We start from the raw sequence: 22,691 nt of genomic DNA on the forward strand, positions 1-22,691 counted from the left end.
TTGCATTCTCAAAACTTGAATAAATGAGGTAGAATCAGTAATAATCATCACTGCAATTTATTGTAGCTTATAGTCATGAATACTCCTATTGAGGTGATTGAATAGTAGAATAATGTAAAATTACAGTGATGAGTGTTTATATTTAGAGATGGTCTAAAATATACAATAAATATATAAACATAAAGAACAATAAATAATCATATATAAGATATGAGATGAATTTACTTTTTATTTATATAAGTTTTCACTTGGGGTGATGGGCTAATTAGATCACTCGTTTTAAAGCTTATATCTTTATCAGTTGAAACACACTTTATTGTTGTCTCACACACACTGTACTATCTGCTTCTGCCTGTATAACTACATCCAGATAAATCGAAGTATGAATGTATATCTTACTCTGATAATCTGCCTTTTTTAATCTTACATTTTATTGTGCACACTCAGCACTTTTACATATAAAGATCCACATTATGTGATATTGATCGGTGCTATATTTTTAAAATGACATAAAATGTATGTAATTCCCAGCATCACACAAAATTGTCAATCGATATTTGACTTTGTCAGTAATGAGTTTTTATCACAGAATTATGAATGTATTGTTTCAATGTGACAAGTTGTGAATGAAATGCACATGAAAAGAGTGAGAGTTTAGATTGATTGATGAAATTAAATTTTAATGATCCTTGACAAAAAATTAGGTCATTGCAGCAGCAGACGGCACATAAAACAGATCCAAACAAAAACAGAGCAAATTTAGAACCTTATATACAAGGAACATTAACTTTCTCCTCCTCATTACAAAGTTAAGCAAACAACTGGAACTCAAGATGTCCTGTAACAATCAATATGATTAACAAGGCAGACCAATGAGTCCATTAAGTTAAGTTAATGGTGTATTAAGTAGTACACTTATATGTTAGCATATACAAGTAACAATACCACAATGGTAATATACTTATTATAGGTAAAAGTACCGCATTAAAAATGTAACTAAAAGTAAAAGTACAGTAGTATTACCAGCAATATATACTTCAAGTATCAAAAGTAAAAGTACTCTTAATGCACTCATTAGGGACACTGGCTTTAAGAGTGTCATATTATATACATTATTGGCGTAGTTAGTATTGATGAAGTGACGCACACTTATATTATTAATTATACATTATACAGTAGCATTTTAATGTTGCAGCTGGTCAAAGTGGAGCTCATTTTAAACAACATTTTATATTGTTGGGTGGTTTAATCTCTCACATATTCTGTAAGATGTAAAATATTAAAGTAATTAGTAACTATTGCTGTCAGATAAATGTAACAGAGTAAAAAGTACACTGTACTGTATGCGGTGGAATATAATGTATCATTAAATCTAAAAACTTGTACATATTGCCTCGAAATTGTACTTAAATACAAAATGAACAAATTACTTTCCACCACAGCACACTGGTGGTATTAACATGAAATCTGTATCTTTAGGCATTAATTTATTCAACCTCATACTCCTTAGTCAATCCATCATTTCAAACATGTGGCCAAGCATTATAAGTTCTAATAAAATTAAATTTAGTTAACATGATTTTCAAGTTTAAACCAGCTCTACTAACCAACAGCTATTTAGGTAATACATCATTTTTCAACCAGCAGTCCCTCTTTCACAGCCAAATTTCCCTTTTAGCCAACTTGTCCTGTGCAGGAAGTGATAAACTGGCCTATTTGAGTTGACTTCATGTTAACTTGTCATGTCTGAGAGTGATATTCTTAAAAAACTGCAAGTGAAGATCAATTTTTCAGCAACAGGACCATTGCTTCTAACAACAAGCTAATGACACCGCTGAAATGATGCAGCTTGGTCAGCAGTTCAGAAGCTCTGCTCTGTAAGCAGCGACTAATTCGGCTCATTACCCATGGCACCCTGAATATGTACCGAAATGCAAGGTCAGGTTTTAGCTTGGTGCTGAATATCTGATGGAATTTTAATTGGTTTAGAGGCCAAGAAATGCAGGATTCACTAAAACCTTTTTTTTTCCTTTTGCTTCTTTGCAAGATTAAATGCAAACATGCATAATGCAGTGTGATGTGCACTGAACATTAGAAATATACACATACTGTGCATACACATTGTGTGAGGTTTGTGATGCAGCAGGTGCAGCCTCTTACAATGGTTCATTCATCAACAGATGCCAGAATTTCATCTTAAAGAATTGTTGCCCCTGAGATAAAGGAAATAACATAATTTTATTTTTAGTCTTTTAATAAATAGGCCTACATGGCTTGATGCTTGTCTTTTGCTTTTGAACAAAAGCAGAAAAGGACTATCTGAAAAAAAACAAATGTCCATCAAATAAATGTGCTTTAGTGTCAGACCACTGTGTAAAATATATAATAATGATCTTTTTGTTTTCTCTCTTTTAATATTGCTGCACTTTGAAACATCATAGTGGAAATAAGTGAAATCAATTTATCATCAACTTAAATCAAGACTTACTTCCGAATTTAAAAACATGACTATACTGAGTTATGACTCATTTTATTCATGTTAAGCTGAGTCGTTGTTGTTTTCTCTGGTGTCAATGAAAACAATTTTGAAGGTAGGATGCACTTTAGTTCCTGCTCTGCCACTGAGCAGCTTCATATGAAATCTCTTTGTTCTGGCTTGGATCAAGAAATTCCACCAAGACAAAATGACCCTGAAACTCCTTAACACTGTGAGGATGTAACTGCAAAGTGCAGACAGTATGGCTGTGACTCTAGTACATTTCAAGTATAACCTCGCCTTTAAGTCCCCCTCCACTCAAAAATGTATGTTTGTCATTGTCACTTCACTGGGATGTTTGAGCTTCACTGTGCAGAGTTCGATACTAGAGGAGTGTTTTCACATTTCATCTGATGAAGGTGGAAAGTCTCTCTTTGCTCACCTTAAATCTGAGTTTAAGATGTGTACCTACAAGCATGATTTGTGACATCACAACTTCTTTGGGGGACAATTGTGATCCAGAATGCAACTTGAAACCTCCAGAGCAATACTGTACACTAAGAGTGAACTTTTTTGGTGAAGTAGGAGTCATCATCCACTTTTGAAACTAAGCTAAACTAAAAATGTTTGCATATTCATAGATCCTATTTTTTTCAATGAAGGGGAAGGAGGAGATGTCGTTTTAAGAATTTTTAACCATTTAACTAAACTTTGTTGTGGAAAAACCACATCAGACACAAATAATTATTGCAAGCAGAGTATTTTTATGTGTCTTGAAACATGTCTGGACAGATCTTTAAAGGTGTCTACCATCTTGCAGTAATTAAAAAAGGCAAAGAAGACAGATTTTGTGCAAAAGCTACAATTGCTTGTTTTTGTTTTTCATGTAACAGCTGGTGCAGTAATAACCATGGGCAGGGCGGGGAGTAAAGTCCTCAGAGAGGCCTCGGTGGATGGAGTTCAAGCACAGGTAAAAACAGCCACCTCACACACATAAAAGGTGTGCGAACTCCTGCCTACCCACGCACAAACACAAATACAGTAAACACATGCAGGGACTGAACCTACAGATACACATAAATATGAGTGCACACCACACAGAAATGTGATTCAACTAAAAACACATTAAACTGCTGTGATGGTTGGAGCTCTACTGGTTAGAGGTGCATGTGTGTGTGTGTGTGTGTGTGTGTGTGTGTGTGTCTCCTGGCTGTGGTGAAATAGGCGAGCTGCTGTGCTCTGCAGCTATCACAGGTTATGCAACCAGGATCAGCTGCAGCTTGCTTTCACACTTAATTTTCCCACATCGCATCATCATACCTATAATCATTAAAATACATTAGCGAGCCCTGGACAAGCCATTAATATCTTGTGATTAAGTTGGCTGAAGGAATGACAGTCACTGGATGTACCCAGTGATGGATATAAATTCTATTTTTTGCCAAGATTTTCAGAGTATTATTTATTTATAGAAGCTGCCCACTGGGCAAAACAGATGAGATGTGATTTTCTATCATAATAGCCATACATGTTGTGAAATATAAATTTTCTGCAAGAATTGAGAAACCATTTACTGATAAAATAACTGTATTCCCATCAAGTAATCCAGTGAATTTAATATGGGGATATATACCTCATTAGAAGCATTATCACAAAATATCTACTGTCGACCAATCTCTTTCATCTCATGGTATATACTGTATCGTCATATCAACCCCTCCCCCCCTCCCCCATGATGAGATAAATAGATGAGATAAAGATAAAGGAGGCTTAGCAACCGGAGACATTATTCTTGAATACACAAGTCAGATAGGATGAAAGCATCATTTGCACATAGTACTGGTGTGTTTTTTTTAATGTTAGGTATTCATTTTTAAATACTCAGAGTGAAAGTGTTTTATGTAATTATTACAGGTTTATATAGTTTATGGTGAATATGGTGAATTCAACAAACTCACAAAAGAACTCCAAAACACTCCTTTTTGCAAGAGTAGCGGACTCTTGTCTCTCATTGGTCTGTGCTAAGTGATAAAGCAGCTTGTGGATCATGTTTGCTGAGTGATTATGTTTATAAAGCAGGAAATTTAAAAAGAAAAAAAACAAACTTAAAAATAGACCAACAAATACAGTATATACAGTATAAAGGTAAATACAGTATATCAGCTAATCACAGATATATCAGTATCGCTGTATTTGTCGTTGATAAGTAAGAAATACATTACGGAAATGCCAAAGATGTGTTTGAGTTAATTAAAAAATAATGTTTAAAAATTACATCGACGAGAGATTGATGACAAGTTTATTTTGCGACTTTAAAATAGAGACAGAGCGCAACATGTCATACTCCGAAAACCACGCCCAACGGAGGAGAAAACAATCGGCGCCATAATATGCAACCAAGAGCTCAAATGCTGACAAAATGCCTGCAGCTAGCTAAAAACTTTAGATTTCCCGTTGTATTGTATATGCTGAGATGCATGAATGTAAGGGCTACACGTCTAGATAGCACAACTGTATAGTAAACTCCACCACATAACAGGCTGGCATGACACTTTTCACAGCTGATATGGTGACTACAGTTTGTAAAATTACACACACAGACATGCAATCATTTCCCATTCAGGCTCTTTTTACAGTTAGCATTTCAGCTGGATGCAGGTTAGCTATTCTGTGATTTAAATATCTATTACAAACACTGCATACATTTCCATTAAACAGCTGTTATGTTTTTACTTTCATGTGTGTTCTCTGTGACTAGCAGTGTGTCCAGGTATATGTGTGATTTTTACAGAGGTTTTTTAGCTGCAGGATGTCCATGTAGCTTGGGGCGGATCTGTCTCTTCCACCGCACGGCACACAGACCTGTAAAACTATCCACTTTTGTCTTCTTAAAGGCTCAGTTTTTCAGTTCAGCAATTTATAAAAACTTAGCTCTGGATTCTTTACCCTGTCGGTGGTGCGTCCCACCACACAGCAGCTTTCACTCAATACAAAGTCAATGGAGAGTGATGGATTGTTTTCCCCTCCGGGTGGGCGGGATTTAAATGCACCCTGTTTCTGTGACCTACTGAGCACATAATATAATGTCCACAATTCTTTCAAAAACAAATTTAAGAAATCCTGAAAGGTTTGTATACATTAAGCCTTTATGTCAAACAAAAAGATTTTTTAAAATCTCAAATATCAATTCCAGTGTCAGTCAGGCTATAAAAACCTCCACATACACACTGTTGGATGGTGTGTTTTTGTGCAGTTTGAACATCAGCTGTGAGTGATGAGAGTGAAGAAGTTGGAGACAGCAGTGCGTCTTATCCTTCCTCATTATCTAAATTCCCCTCAACATCCCAAACTGTCTGTCGTTCCCTCAACCAGCTGATACAAATTCTCTACAACCATGTGAGTGTACATATCAGTTCATGCTCTGGCTAAAAGGCTCACCCTGTCACCCCATCTCAATTTGTGTTGGCTGAGTGGGTGCCATCTTTGTCAACTCGTGCGTCTCGGTGGTGGGCTCTACAAGGCGAAGCTGGACTGAAGTGAATTGATTCACGGGGATTAGGGATTAAGATTTCCCCGGCCGCTTTGGTTGAGTAAATCTGGGGATTATGATGTCAACAGCCTGTGGCTGCAAGGGAGGAAATTGAATTGTGAGGGACGGAGCGCCGATGGCCCAGGATTACAGCACAGTCAGGGAGAAATCAGAGATGGTAGTCTATGTCTGTGCCTTTCTCCTGACCAGGAAAACCTCCATGGGACACAGTTTACTGCCTTTAGGTGTAGAATTTGCTTACATGATAAAACTGACATGGAATAACGTTTAGATGGTTGATTAAGTGATAAGAAGATTGCTGTGTCACTTGTAATCCAGTCCATCCTGCTCTGGCCTGTAAAGCATCAGGTGGTGAGTACCGTTAAGTGCAAAAGGGATCACTTGTATAGTGAGTAAAGTGACAGGGATTTCTGATGTCTTTTACAATCAAAATCAACAGCTGTCATCGAGAATATCGGCTCAGATGTTGCAAATAGGGAAAAGTTTTAAAGTTTAACAACCTAAAATTGAATGAACAATTTTACAAACTTAATTCTAACCTACTGTGTGTTGTGTTGTGTGCTTGTCTGTTCATATTTAAGCCAACTCCTGCTGTGGCTGCTCCTGCTGCTTCTGTTAAATTCGAAGGACTCACTAAAACTGAGAAGATGAAGGTGAAATGGACTCAGGTGGGTTTGGTGTTCTTCCTCGTCTTGTCACTGGTGATGACAGGATGTTTCTTCTGGCAATATCAGCTGCCTAAAGTTCTGCCAGGTAAGAACAAAATACTCTTGGTACACTGTCTGAAATATTGGTGTCTGATTGCTGTCAGCTGTCAGGAGAAATGTTGGAAGCTAAGAAGTCTTTATCAAGTTAATCTCCATATATGCAAGTCTGAGTTTTTCCAATGGACCTTTGAGGAATCTGAATTTTTTCAAACCTTTTCAGACCACTTATTTATTCATTTAGTAAAAAAAAAGTCAGTGCTCAAGACTTGGACGTGGTAAAACAAAATTACTCACTGTCTCTGAGAGCTATGCAAATTATAATTGTGAGTCTACTGTCAGCTATTTGAGACTCAAGACTTGAGGTTACTTGAGATTTGAAAGCAAAATCACGCTGAATTTTCTAAAAAAAATGGATGCATGACACCATTTTGCCAACTACCATACTGTGCAAAATGATGGCATGTGCCCTTAAAGACTTGAGTCAGACTTGAGACCTGCTTATGGACACTTAAAACAACAGGTTTTGCCTCACAACACTGTTGCTGTTACTGGATGAATTACTGACTCATTTAACATCGTGCAAAGGAAAGATTTCCATTACGTTATTAGGACAAAACTCATCAATTGTTCATTTGATTAAAGGAAATCCAAAAGTACCAAACAAACTTCTTTGTCATAGCCACATCAATCATTTGAATAAGCAATGTGTCTTGCAGTCTGTGGGACTGTGAGTCAACAACACAGAACCTCATTTCCCATTGCAACATTGATGATCAATAGATTCTTTTCTCATAATTATGAGATACAGATCTCTCAATTAAGAGATAAAATGATCTCCTAATTGTGTGATCTTTATCTTGTAATTATGAGATAGAGCGGTTGTTGTGTTTGCTGTATAACTGGAAGCATCTAAACAAGTTCAAGAATCTTAGGAGGAAATGACAAAAAGTTGAAAATTCTCATTTTCTCAGACAATTCAGGCTGTATTTTAACATGACAAACATACAGCCAACATTCAAGATTAACACAGCATCCTTTTTAATTACAGTGCCTTCAATCCAGGAAAATCTGTGTCAGACAACATCAGACACAGTGTCAGAATATGTTATCCTTCCATCCTATCTTTTCTTATCCTTCCAAGTGGTTCTTTAGATCACGAGTTTGGTTTAAAAATGTTGATATTTAATTATAGCACCTCATCAGATTCATTTAAGTCATTTCTTCAGACAGTACACACTACCAAAATGCTTTATTCTGTAAAAAAGATACTAACCAGCTGTGCAATCTCTATATAATTCTATATAAGTGAAGGAAAATCTGGTGATATTAATGGGAAAAGCGCAGCTCCGCAGGCACTGACTCAGATTTTCTGATATGCAACTGATGAGTCTATTCATATTCCAAAAAACAAATTTTTCAGCAGCGGCCAGAAGCCACAATGAAACATATTGAAATATCCTTGTTCATCCAGAGTTCACAGTGGGACCAGGATGCATCTCTTTTGATTAGCGAGTTGTATATCATACATCTTGTCACAGTGTATCACATAAGATCAACAGGGTTCATCAGGAAGCAGGAAGAATTAATGAAGCCCCTAGCTAGCCAATTATACCACATTATTCTGGCCTTTGTGCGGTTGATACATTATTCTATCAAACATGAAGTGGGAATTACAATAGCGTGTCCCCATGTGCTTCCACATCTCTTTCTCTCGCTCTTCTCTATGTTCCTGTTTTGCATTTGCTACCCAGATGACGGCATGGGTCGCAATGCCAACTCAGAGATGATGTGTCCCCGTTTCCCCGAGCCTCTTCCGCTGGAGCATCCCATCCCCAGTCTGAAAGAGGCCCTGGAAAAGGTGAGGGGAGTCATTCCTCCTGGACACATTTAAATCTGAGGTCGTATTTCCATCATGCCCACTCAAGACCGGGTAAATTTACAGGCTGACCGTGGTAATCCTTCACACCAAATGCCATTGCAGTTGACAGAAGGAGATTAAATATATACAGTAGTGGATGAAAAAGTGAGTATCTGTCTGAGCAAAAGGTTGTTTCTGTATAGGCAGGGAGCAGAAGTGTTCCCAGCTGATCAACTGTTTGTAATGAAATATCAACACCTTGGGAATGAAGAATAGTAATGCACAATAATAATGAGAACATAACTGAGTTTAGTGAGGGGATTAATGAATAAAATTTCACTCATTAATTTAAAGTCGAGCAAACGTCTGTCAGAGAAATATCAGTTTGTACTTGCTTGTACTCAACAAAGCTTCTTTCAGCTCTGCAGTGACCACACACTTAAAGGGAAAATTCACCGCTGTGAAAACGATGATTTCTTAATACTAGGTCACCTCCTGCTAATTTCTGCCTTGTCATAAGCACTTTCTGTAATTCATTTCAAAGAAAAATATTTTACCTGCAGATTTTACCTCCCAAGAAAAGGATTTATCCCAATGAAGATAGGAACATAATTCATAAACTGCGTAGCGAATATTACTAAATTTGGATTTAAATTATGAACTTGTAAAGTTAATAGGGGCACCACTCTTCAATTTAAAGAGAAATAATGAAACCAAATTAATCACGTTTATATCTAAATGTCGTGAATACAAGGACCCCATCTTCTGATATAAAGGAATACACAGACACAATGACTTGGCTATAAATCAAAATACTTATTTAACTACCAGGGAATAGAGATGAATGGGAAAACTAAACAAAAACATATTTACAACTAAAATTGATGAATGAATCAATGCATGGAACACTGGGTAAATTAAAATTGTAAGTTATTGCCAATAGAATGAATTAATGAATGAATGTCAAAAACGAGTTAAAAAAAATGCAAGACTCTAAGACTTTAACTACAGCCAATAAAAATTGGCAGCAGCATGGTAGATGGTGTTCCTACTGTTTCTGTGGTGATGAAGGCTTGATGATGAGGGGAAATTCCCGGAATGTGCCAAGCGAGGCAAAGCAGACTCAGTGTGATCCTCGGGTTGCCAAGGGTGACAACCAGATGAGAAGCACTGCAGTTTCAGTGAAGTGCTCTGGTTCAGCACTTCTTCAGGAGCATGAATCCAGTGCTGGGGGAGGGTGGGGGCTCAGACTTACAGAGGTCACATAGTCGGCTAAACACACCGTAGGGTTGTGTGTTTTATACATGATGCATTCAGAGGCAGACTGGAGAGTTGAAGCTGAGCTGTAACTACCAAAAGGGTCTTTAGAAAAGTCTTAAATAAGTTTAAATACGCAATAAAAATAGGAGATTGCAACAATAATAGATACTCAGATGTCAGGCTTGGCTTGTGGCTTAGACATCTTTGCAGTCTTTTGCTTCTTAATTGAGTTTCTTTCTGGAGATTGTATCTCTCAGGGAAAAATGAATGAGACAATGCTCGAAATGCAACACGGGCAATCACAGCTGATAAGGCCAAGAGAAAACAGAAGAAGGAACAGCTGCCTGACAAAGACTTGTAAAAGGTTTTATAGTCTAGGAGGCGTTTTTGAAAGGAAAAAGGATCTTTTTGAGGGACCCCATTGATTATCAATAAATTCCTTTGTGTGACACTCACACATTTCTATCATCAATGTTAATGTCATCAACACGTCATGAACCAGTGGGAAACACTTACAATATTACGATATAAAATATAGAATAAAATCCAATAAACCTTCATTTTCTAATCTGTAATTAAATCTATTAAGAAAGCATTAACCTAATGATCGAACATAGCTAATAATACACTTGCAATATCAATTAATTAAAATGTGATAATAAGTGTGACTTATAATTAACAAATTTTGAAGCAGAGTTTGAATTTCCATAATATCAAACTAATTAATAGTTCTAAAACACAGTAAAAGTTAACATGGGTTAGACAAGTCAAGGGTTCACACATTTAGTAACATTTTCTGACCAATTCAGATATTTGTGACTTAAAGGAATGTGGCTTCTGCTAAAATGTACGACTTAAGAGATAGTTAGCAAGCAGAAGAAGGGAGGACAGTTCATTCAGGTTGGTGCAGCCTGTTTGTATCTGAAAAGAAAAACAAAGTCGTTAATTCCAACTGTCCGTTTTCCTCTCGTGACTGGTGGGAAGAGGCACAGGTTTTTTAATCCTGTTCATGTCTCCTTGAAATCCTTATTGAGGCCAGAGGTCACTGGATCTGTGTGTGTGTGTCTGTGTGTGTGTGTGTGTGTGTGTGCACCTACACAGACAGACTGTTAGGCCAAAAGGAATCATAATGTTTTTGGAACATTTCTTTTGTTCCTGGGTTCATTTCCCTACAATTGTGCTCACTAAACTAATGTCTTTGGCAAACTACATCAGTAATTGTGCTGGGATTTCATGCGACAGTTCATAAGGAACCTACTGTCTGCCAAAGTAAAGTCACACAAAATGGTGTCTGCATTTTCTCTTATGTTGTCACTCTATAGCTTTTACTACTTTTGTCTTTCCTGTAATTTCAAGAAATGTCAATACACAGTTCACAAGAATAACCTTTTGAAAAAATCATCAACAACCCTTTGAGTATCTTTTTAGTGCAGAAAGTTGGATTTTATGAACAGTGCTGCTTGTATTACATTTAGTTGTTTAATACAGTGCATTTCACTTGCAATATACAGCATAGATGGTAAGTTACATGCATTTGAAGGTGGCTTGTCCATCATCCAGCTGTTGTGTAATTTCTATGATGCACCTTTTGCCTAAATGAATTCAAATGCCTGCATGGGTACAAAGCATTCAACAAGAGGAAATAACATCCCACAGAGCTTGTGTGGAAAGAGAAATGTACATTTGTGAGACATTATTCATCAAACAGTTACAGTAGATGATTGTCATTCATTGCTTTTCGCAGCAGCCTCTCTGAAATGCAGTAACTTTGCATTTAAAATGTCGCTCACAGCTACAGTTTTCAGACATTTCTTTAGTAGAGAGAATAATAAGTAATCTAAATGAACATAATGACTCAGCTTCTGGTGAACATTTGGCAAAATTAATATTATAATATGAATATTTTATATATTACAGCTTTTTAGATATGTAATAATCGTTTTTTAGATCATGAGTGAAAAGAATCATGCTAGAATTATGCCACCTTTGAGTCAAATAAACTCCTCGCTTTGTGTTTCTTCCAGGTGGATGTTTTGCTTCGGCAGACCGTCAACCCCATCAGCCTTCCCGCTCTGTCGGCCATCGTGATCTTAAATGACACAGTTTTGTGGACCGGAAACTTCGGAAAAAGGAACGGCAGTGACCCATTATCAGGAACCCCCAATGAATACACGATCTACAGGTGACTGCTGCACTGAAACAGTTTCAGCTTGGTTGAATTGGTGAACTGCAAGACTCTTGTTAGTTTTGTTATATGTTTTGGTGACATCTTTAGCTATAAGTAATGTTCTTCTCTATTGTCACTCATCAAACACTGTGATGCCTTCTTTGTTGGATTTTTTGTTTTCAGTAAAGTCTCTTTAGTCATATTTTCATGGTCTGCCACACTAGTAGTCAACGCTGCTTATTCTCAACAGTTTTTTTATTGATGCTGTTGCTGCAGTCAGAAACATAAAACACATTGTTTCCTCTACAGCAGAGGAAGCAATTTTCATTATGGGAGGAATGTTGTTACTTCACCTTGATTCATGGTAATGGTTGCATACACTTGAGATATAAATATCATTCACCCAGTACACATCTGCACAGCAGCTCCTGGCGATGATGTGTAATTGATGTTGATCCTGTTACTCCCGGATCACAGAAAAGGCAAAAGTAACTGATCACTGTGCACTACAGGCCAGATCTCAAGAGCAAAAGGAAGCTACATAAACCCAGTTTGAATTGGCAATTAATTATTTTGCTAAAATTAGATTTAAGTACATAAAATAATGAATAATATCATAAACAAATAGAAATGGAAAAGAAAACCTCAGCTGACAAATGAAAAAAATGAGTGAAAAATAGTGATGGCACTAGATGAAAAGTTAAGGGATCACCAAATTTATTACAATTAATCCCAAAGGGGACATGAATGTGTGTACCAAATTTCATGACAATTCATTTAACAGTTGTCGAGACATTTCACCCAGAATGACAAACATGAACCTCATAGTGGCGCTCGAGGAATAGTCAGGGGATCACCAAAGTCAGTAGGATTCATCATCTGAGTACCATGAATGTTTGGACCAAATGTCATGTCAAATCATTCCATAGTCGTTGAGATATTTCAGTCGTATCGTATCGTATCGTATCGTATCGTACCGTATTGTACCGTATCGTATCGTATCGTATCGTATCATATCGTATCGTACCGTATCGTATCGCATCGTACCGTATTCTAAAAAACAGACTCACAGAGGTATTACACCAGAAAAGGCCGTACCTGTCACTGTGCAAAAGTCCAACTAAGAAACATGCTTTTTTTTATATTTTTCTTCTTATCCAGGTCACTTAAAGAGCAGTTATTTGGTGTTCCATGAAATTGATGGTTTTGCGTAAGAGAGATTAGTCAATATTGATGCAGCAGAAGTTGAATTATCCTTATTTTTAGTCCCCAAGCAGAGTGAAGCCTTAAAAACACAGGATCCATTACATGAATTTGCATAAGTAATGGAAACTTGATAGTATCTTTATAGCCACAGAAGACGTTATATAACTGTGTTCACAGGCTGAGTGGTACTCTCCTGCCTATGTCCTTTGGGTGTAAATTGGTGGAATGCACCTTTAAAAGAGAGCATATGATTATTAGTAATTAGACCTGTGGTTATCAACCAGTCCCACATAAGTAAATGTAAAATCATCTAATTAAATGTCCTAATTAAATTGTCCTGTATGTCAAACTTGTCACAAAAATGGAGTTAGTTATATAACAATATTTGACCAGAACACATACATGTACAGTGACATATATGTAGAGTAATATACACACCTCAGTCAGTCTGCAGCCTATTACTCATAACAAGCATCTCAACAACAAGTGTCTCCAGCACTTAGAGGATATGACATTTAAAAATAGGTACATGAAGATTTATTGAGTTCTTTCAGATGTGCCATAAGTGCTCTGACACATTTACAGCTGCTCCTGAAAGGACTGACTCTCCATTTAAGTAATTTTTCCACAATTAGATAATTTGTACTCAGCTGGCAATTTTGCTTAGTACAGGTTGACACAGTCTATGTCACATCTATAGGCTTTCAACATGAGTACCCACCTTTGAAATCAAGATGCACGCTGTTAATAAAGCTTTTTGCCTTCCAACCACACAGGAGAAATGGGAATTTGTATTTTCTGTATTTGTAATTAATATCAAGTCTGTACCCATCCATGCGCTTTGTGTGTGAAAAGTTGCCTTTTCAATATCATCCACTTAAAAAGAGATAGAATAGCTTTTACTCAAGGCCTTGTAATGGGGATCTTGTTTTGGATGTATAAGTTTTGGATATATAAGTAGTAAGTTTTGTTGCACTTTTTACAGATAGTCTAGGTTCAGAGGAGCAGTATTTTACTGGAAACAGAGACTACACACCAAGGAGCATGTTTGAACCAGGCACATCCAAGTTTGATCAAAATACATTTTGTAAAAGGAAATAAATATTAACTTGATTTATTGTTGACTCTGGTTCCTGAGCTGCCTTCAGCCAACTAGCTAGTGGGCTTTTAGGGAATGTAACATTAATACTACAACAATGGCTAAACAAAGTTTTTTAATGAGGAAGAGGAAAAGCCATTGCCTCCATCGACTGAGTCCACCAGACTCATTAACCCACAGCGTCGTTAACCCGGCTGCTCCCTGGCAGTATAGTGCTTTCTGCCAGTCAGCCTGACACAGGTTTACCTGATTTATATGCAATTCATGAACCACCTTCACAGTCAAATTTGTTGGTATTTCCCTCCATAGTCAAGAATGGAAAATGAAGGTGCTTCTCACCAAAGTGGTATAGACAGTTTCCTTGGTTGGAATAGATTGGTTTTCTGTAAAATGTGCGGACTTGGTCATTCGTGAGCTGACTGGTACTGAGGCAATAATGGCTGGTAGGCTATAATGACTGCACAAGGGATATGTTACATGTGCAATTTCTATCTAAGTTAACACCTTCTCTGCTGTCTGGCTTTATGTTTGGTCGGCACTTTGACAGATTAACAGAGCCATGTGTTGTAGAGTCGATGCACAGCCGGTGCAAATATACTGTATTTTAAGCTGGATGGGCTATAAAAGAGGTTTTTTGTCTATACTGTTTTGTACCACCTTTATATACTGATGCTCTGTTGATTGAGCATGTTGTTGATGCAGAACATTGCAAAGTAAACTGGTTGCTGGTTTTGCAATTTATCTGTTTGTTTGCTTTTTCTTTCTCTAACTTTTCATAAGAAAAGATGGCCCACCCACTTTTGTATTGGCCCACTCAAAATATAATTTCTGCCGACGCCACTGGTTTGAACTGCCGACTTATTTATACAGAATAATTAGTAGTAGACATGTACATAAATTAGTATAAAACTTCACACATAAAACATTTGAGTATTTAAACCCTTTCTGCCTTTCTGTCTTTGTTTGGTTTGTTATAAACTGATGTGAGTTATATTTTTTGATGAAATTCTCATTTTATCCTTGATAGACTTATTTAAGAATAAGTTCAATCTTTTCATTAGTTCACCATTGACAGTAACATACATAAAATATTGTTTTGTAGAACTGCACCCTGTTTGTATGACCAGTTTACCTCAGGAAAATATAAAATAACATGTCATACAATACAAAAAAAGTACAAAAACTCAAAAATCACAAACCAATGTATAATCAGTCCTTTTTTAAAGTACCTTTAACAGTATGAGTTCCACTGTGTATAGAGGCAAAATACTGAAGAACAACGCTTAAGGTTCTAACAGGATTCAGATATAAATCATGCTAGCATGTTACAATTGTGTATACTGTTACTGGATAAAATCTATAATGACCATAATAACACATTTATTTTAATTTGTCTTTACATATTTAGTTGGTTTTCATTTATATTCAACCAGGCAAGTTCATTACAATCAATCACTTTGAAATGATGGCCTGGCAAAAGATAGATGAAATGTTTATGAAGTGATGGACAGGGAAGCAAAAAAAGAGAAACAAAGCAGGAAGGCAAGATGAGAAGAGTAAGAGTTTGCAGTAAACATGAACCCTGTGCCAACATAAAGACACTCATGAAGTATTTTCTGTTTTTTAGTTTTAGTTTATTTGCACAGTCATGAGAATACAAATACACTCAAAAGAAAAGACTAACTACAGTGCAGGAAAGGAGTGAAGCCTAAAAGGCTGATTCAGAGCCCTCTCCTTATTAAACAAATTGTTACTAAATATGTGTCAGACATAAAAAGACAATTGCATTGCTTTGTTATCTGTCTTCCAGAATTGCCAGCCTATCCAAAATTTTCCCGACACTGATGCTGTACAAACTGTGGGAGGAAGGGAAGATCGGCTCTTTAGATGACCCTCTGGAGAAATATGTGGAGAACTTCACAATCAAAAACCCTTTGGGGAAGACACGAGACTCTGAGCTGAAATATGTGACAGATGGTCTAATATTTCTGGACAGCGGGGAAGTTCAGATCCGCTCTTCCTCAGTCACGCTGCGCAGGATGGCCAGCCAGCTATCAGGTAGATTCAATCGGTTATAAAGAGCAATTTCACTGAATTCCAGAGAGCCCAGCAACTTACTTCTAACTGCAGTTAATACTGTATGATACGAAGGTTTGAAAACTTATTAGGAGACTTATCTGTCTCCTAGACCACTGTTTCCCAATCTTTTCAACCCATTGCATATTTATCTATTGGTTTGTAGTTTTATTTGTTTTATTCGATTGATTTTTTTAGAAGCTTGACAAGGTAAAGCTATCCAATAATTCAAGAGAGAAAAAGTTACAATATAGGAAAGTCTGAAAAAATAAAAACAATTCTGTGTTTTGCGGAGATATGTTTTTTGCTGATCATGCTTAATCAGTCTGTGAAAATGAGTTTAAAGTCTTCTGCGGCTCTGAAGGAGTTTTGTCAAGGCTGAGAAAATAACCCTGATGATGTCACAGTGATGTCATCAGGGTTACCTCAGCGTACCTAAATTTATAGGCGTGACCTATAAATTTTTGATAGAAAACCTGCGTTACACACTGGAGGTGAGGGGTTAGAAAGATTAAGGTATTTAACAGGAAGCAAGGGTCTAAAGAAGGATGAAAGCTATCCAGTTGCATTATGGGAAATGTAGGATCCAGTGTTTTTGGAGTACTTTAGGGGCTAAAAGTGAGAATATATCTTGATATCTGTCTCTCACAAATCCAACAACTTTACTGAAGTAACAGACAAATGATGTTTGTCATCAGAACTGACTGCTATGGACAGCCACTGCAAGAATGATAACAAAAAGAAATGTTTATTAGAAAATAATACATCCTCTAGTTTGCATTTCAGTACCAGCAAGTCAAGTGAAAAATGAGAGCTGTTCAGAAACATCCTGGATTCTTTCCAGCAGTTACATCCACACAGCAGATGAGTTGCTGTGGTCATACATAAACAGGCATCTGTTTATCTGAAGAAGCTTTTCAATTTGTAATACTTCACTCTGTGTAATAATTTAAAATAAAAAATGAGAAAAACACCTGAGGCAAAAAGAGTCATGAATCTTTGAATAGCATACGCTGTCTCAGTTTATCATCAAACTACATAGTAATCATGTAAGTGAACCAACAGGCTGAAATAAAAAGTAAGGGGCAATTTTTTGAGCAGGACATTGAGATGGAGAAATGCCTAATGCATACAAATACAAATTACATGTTATGTTTGCTATTTGTAATTGCTAATTTTAGTTTGTTTATTCAACTGTGGGCCAATTCAGGTCTTCCCAGGAGACTCCGGGCCACAAATCTGCTCTGGAAAGGAAAAACACAATCTGCAATCGATCTGCTACAAGATGATGTCCTTGTCGCAGACCCAGGCACCAAGTAAGCTTTGTTATGCTGTGTTGATTTCAGGATTTCACTCTGTGCCAGCTATTGTGCAAATAGACGTGATTGTGAGAATCAGCTGTGACCACAGAGCCTAGTTTACATTATTTGGGGTTTTTTTGTTTGTTTGCTTGGTTTTTTTGTTGTTGCTTTATTTTTGCTTTGTACTGTTTGTTGTTGTGCTGTTGTATGTTTTGATTGTAATGGACTACAGATGCAAATTAGTTTCAAGCTAACTCTGGTGCAGTGCATCATTTATGCTTAATACTGCACACTGTCCTGTTCAATAAATCAAATCAAATCAAACTGGAATAGTGCAAAAAAATGTGGTTTGAAGGTGTCTTGGTCAGTTTTAGGTGAAATCATAGCTTGGATGAAAAACACAGTGTTGCACATAAACAATCCACTATTTAGAATATTACAGTAACTTTAACCGAGAGTCATATGAGGTGTGTTACTGCCTACACCGAGTCTGATTGACATTAACACACTATACGTTCCGCTATGTTTAAATATGACTTTCATTCCCCTGAGGAGTGTCGTATAATTAAATGCCAAGTCTAACTGTTACAAATCTTACAATATATATTGTAACTGTCTGTTCATATTGCACTAATTGGCATAATATTTGACCTTTAAGTAAATAAAAGATTTCAAATAAAATTTTGATATCTTAGACACCACAGCTGTTTATGAAAACATGAGGAGAAACTGGCTTCTGGCACTGTGTTCTGGTGTTTAAGGATTTATGCATTTTAGACTCAGTTATATGCAGTGATGAAAGATCAAAGTTAAAAACCTCATAAGATCATAGCTGTCACACCACAAGGACAACACTGATAAAACTTCTTGATGCTGATTTGATCGGGGAGTTCCTTCATCATTTTTGGTAAACTCTGACTGTTTAAGGCAACAGTTCAACATTTTGGAAAATGCACTTACTCATTTTCAGAGTTTCAGAGTTTGCAGAGTTAGATGAGGTCACGTAGCATAAAGACTGAAATAGTCCTGCACACAACCCCAATAATACCAGATCCTTTTGTTTTTACACTTTGTACAGATTCAGTGAACAAGATGAGCTTTGGAGGAGGTGCTGGTAGACTTTTTTTCCACCTTTGGACAAAGCCAGGCCCCTCCTGTTTCCAGTCTTAATGCTAAGCTAACCAGCTATTTAACCAACAGACATGAAAGTGGTATCAACCTTCATATCTAACTCTAAGCGAATAGTGAATAAGTGTACTTCCCAATGTGTCAAACTATTGCTTTAAAATCAGTGACGATTTTGAAAAATTCTGTTATTTTCTACATGAACAAACTTATTTTTTAAGATACTCCTCAACTCTTTAACGTCCTTCCTTCCAGATGTCACTACAGCAACCTCGCCTTCTCGCTGCTGGCTCATGTGATGGCCGAGCGAGTGGCCAGCGTCGACTACCAGCGGTGGATCACAGATAACATCCTGGACCGACTGGGGATGGAGGACACCGGTTTCGACATCACCCCAGGGCTCCAGAGCCAGATGGCTGTGGGAGTTTACTCCAATGGAAAACCAGCCCCGCTCTATGACCTGGGCTGGTACCGGCCTTCAGGTCAGATGTTCTCCACGGCGGCAGACTTGGCCAAGCTCGCCATGATGCTGTTGGGTGCTTATCACCGCAAGCTGCTGGAGCCAGACTCCTTGAAGATCATGCTGACCCCACTCTTCAGGTGTGACAAAGACTACTTTGCCAACCGTACCGGGACGCCGTGGGAGGTTAACGAGCTGATGGGCTACGAGGTGGTGCGAAAAGATGGCGATCTGGACGGCTACTCGGCTACCTTCTCCTTAGTGCCAAGACTGAAGCTTGGCATGGTGGTGCTCATGGCTGGAAGTAGGTCTCAGAACCAGGATGTGGTAACCAAGGCCTACAACCACATCATCCCAGCCGTAGAAAAAGCCTTCAGGGAAGCCAAGAAAATCCTCTTCCCGCCCCCAAACCCAGATCCTTACATCGGCTTTTTCACCTACAGCAACATCACCTTCTATGAGATCAAAGCCGGGGCGGACGGAGTTCTGATCATGCAGCAATTTGGGCCCCAGATTGAAGAGCTGATCCCAGAGAAATACAGGACAATAAAGCTCAACTACCTGGTTGAACGCGTATTCAGAGTGGTGTTTGAAAAAGAGTACCCTTGTGTTTTGCAAGTTGGCACAGCCTCAGTGTCCCTGGAAGCCCAAGACGGCCAATTATTTAACTTCTACATGTTTGATAAGCGGGGTTTGTCCCCTGGATTTGATGCACCAGGACTGAACACATATAATGTGGTCAGAATAGCTCGCAGGCCAACCTTCTCGAGCTGAACTGCAGCAATGCTTAAGCCTAAAGACAAATGGTGTGTCCTTGGGATATGTGATGGAGTGTAAACAAAAAGGAGGCTGTAAGAGACCAAATGGAAAAGTTGGGGTCATTTTGGCTGTCACAAATGAAATTGTGCTCCTGATTTACACAGACCACAGAGAAGGCTGGCGTACCGTTCACCCAGCTGTATAAAGAATTAATGAATTACTCTCTGTTGAATGATATATATGGCTGTCCTTCTTACTCTGGTCCTTCCTGAACATTCACAATGTGGTGATACAGTGCTTGTGTTTTCCCTGCCTGCATCCACACCACTCTTAGATTGTTTCTTCTGTCCTTGAGTTTTTATGAGAGGAAACAGCAGAGGGCCAGCTCACAGCAATTAAAATGAACATTTACACACACAATGTTTCATTTTCAGTTCTTGAACCATGATCGCAATTCCACAAACTTATCGGCTCATACATATTTATCCCCCATTGGTGAAGGCAAAAAAATATTTCTTTGTGTTATGAACTACTGTATTCTTTGCAGCAGGTACAATGAGGACATGTCCATGGCAAACATGAATATATATGCACCACTTTTATTTAAATCTTGATGTTGCCGTGGGTATTGAATTGCTGATTTTATGTCAAAAATCATGCACTTAGACGTGACTAAGAAGCAAAGAGGCGATTAAGGACAGAAAGGTTTTTGGTTGCTAGTGTGACTCTTTGCTGTGTAATCCCTAAAAATGGACTCAATTCAGATTCAAGTGGACGGAAATAACTCTCATAAGGCAACGGCTGATATTTTACCTTTTTATATTAGATTGCCTGTCTGAAGATGGGATGGAAATGGAATAGATATTGAAAATGTTGCTTAGTCTTGAAGCATCGGGCGCAACAAGTGGAGTAGAAATATTGAAATATTGAAACTGGCATTCAGTTATGCAACGCAGCGTTGTCACAGCCCACAGACTGAAGCTCATTCTGATGGATGGTGGGAAGAAAATGAATCACTGGTGTCATGCATTTACAAGCCATTACACTGAGCAATTGTATCAACATGCAAATTATACCATGTGTTGACTCTCTGCTATTGTTGAGGCTTGTTATTTTGTGTAAGATGTCAGATGAGGCCTAGACAGCCTTCAGACAAGCAGCAATTACACGAAAGTAATCATTTTTGTTTGGTTGGTTTTTTTTGTTTATTTTGAACATGTAACAAATAAAAAAAATAAGAATAACAAATAAAATGAACAGTAAACATATACAGCAAACTCTCAATATACAAATTCTCATAAACATAAATAAACATAAATAGATATTACATGTCCAAAAAGGAGTATACACTTATATGGTCCTACCCCTTCTCTATAACTCAATTAACTCAATATTTATCATATATACAACTCACAAACAACTACCCCAATGTTATTATGTACAACCCAAATATCCACCCTGCGTCAATCAGGTAAAACGATTACCCCGACGTTCATCCTAGCAACCCTTCCTCATCTCTATACCTCTTAAAAATGATTTTTTTGTACATCTATTTTTTGAATTGATTTATATTTGGACTTTTCTTGCGTTCTATATCCAATCCATCCCACAGATTTACCCCACAAATTGAAATACACATACTCTTCAGAGTGGTACGAACACACTGTTTTTTTTGTATGTTATGTGGAAGTAAATTGTTTCTTGCTTCATACATTATTTCTGCCGTCTTATATTTTACCAGATCCATGAATTTCAAAGCATGTGACTTTAAAAATAGCACATCAGTGTGTTCACGATATCTTACATTGTTAACTATTCTTATGACTCTTTTTTTATAGTATGCATAATGAGTGTAAGGTGCTTTTATACATGTTACATCATACCACCACACAGTAATTCAGATTTGGTATACAGGTGAACAATACAGAGTGTACGATGCTTTATGATCCAGAATGTGCCTTGTTTTTCCCAGAACTACAACACTCCTTGCTAACTTTGCTCACACATTATCTTATTTGAGGTTTCCAGCAGATTTTGTGGACTAATTTCACACCCAGAAATGTATTTTCATAAACTCCTTCTATGTTAACATTGTCTATCATCACTTGTACGTGAGTGTTTGTTTTACAATTTCCAAACAGCATAATCTTTGTTTTGTTCAAATTTAATGAGAGTTTGTTTATGTCAAACCACCATTTTCATTTACTCATTTCCGTTGTGATCACCTCAAAAAGCTGCTGTAAATTCTCCCCAGAACAAAAAATATTAGCGTCATCTGCAAATAAAACAAATTTCAGTATTTCTGATACTCTGCATATATCATTTATGTACAAAGTGAACAATATCTGGCTTAATACTGACCCTTGAGGGACTCCACAAGTAATATCCATGCATGTTGATTTATGCTCACTGATCCTTACAAATTGTTGCCTGTTTCTTAAATAGCTTCTCCACCAATTCAGCACAATCCCTCTGACACAGATTCCTAACTGGACGCGATGCAAACAGGTGAACATCAGATGGTTTTAGTGTTTTGCAATTAAGATGTCTTAACCTGCTCCGTGCATCAGCGAACAGGCTGAGCAACATGTTGCTTGTTTGAAAAACCGTTTGCCCTGGCTCTATTTTTGCGAAGTTTCGTGCACCT

At 37.4% G+C, this 22,691-nt stretch overlaps 1 protein-coding gene across 3 annotated transcripts; it reads left to right on the forward strand.

Annotated features, from left to right (window-relative positions):
- Positions 1–3,386: 3,386 nt before the first annotated feature.
- On the forward strand, positions 3,387–20,801 carry lactbl1b (lactamase, beta-like 1b). 3 transcript variants are annotated; one of them, XM_044350304.1, is made up of 7 exons: positions 3,387–3,446; positions 6,608–6,779; positions 8,485–8,591; positions 11,876–12,033; positions 16,134–16,381; positions 17,610–17,715; positions 19,081–20,801. In XM_044350304.1, exons 1-7 carry the CDS (start codon positions 3,387–3,389, stop codon positions 20,057–20,059), a joined length of 1,830 nt encoding a protein of 609 aa, XP_044206239.1. In that variant the 3' UTR covers positions 20,060–20,801. The 3 variants fall into 3 exon arrangements, with proteins under 3 accessions (XP_044206239.1, XP_044206240.1, XP_044206238.1); XM_044350305.1 differs by lacking the exon at positions 3,387–3,446 and adding an exon at positions 6,084–6,377; XM_044350303.1 differs by lacking the exons at positions 3,387–3,446; positions 6,608–6,779 and having other exon boundaries at positions 7,875–8,591.
- The last annotated feature ends 1,890 nt before the right edge of the window (positions 20,802–22,691 follow it).

Source organism: Thunnus albacares, chromosome 4 (genome assembly GCF_914725855.1).
Source record: "Thunnus albacares chromosome 4, fThuAlb1.1, whole genome shotgun sequence".
Classification (NCBI taxonomy): domain Eukaryota; kingdom Metazoa; phylum Chordata; class Actinopteri; order Scombriformes; family Scombridae; genus Thunnus; species Thunnus albacares.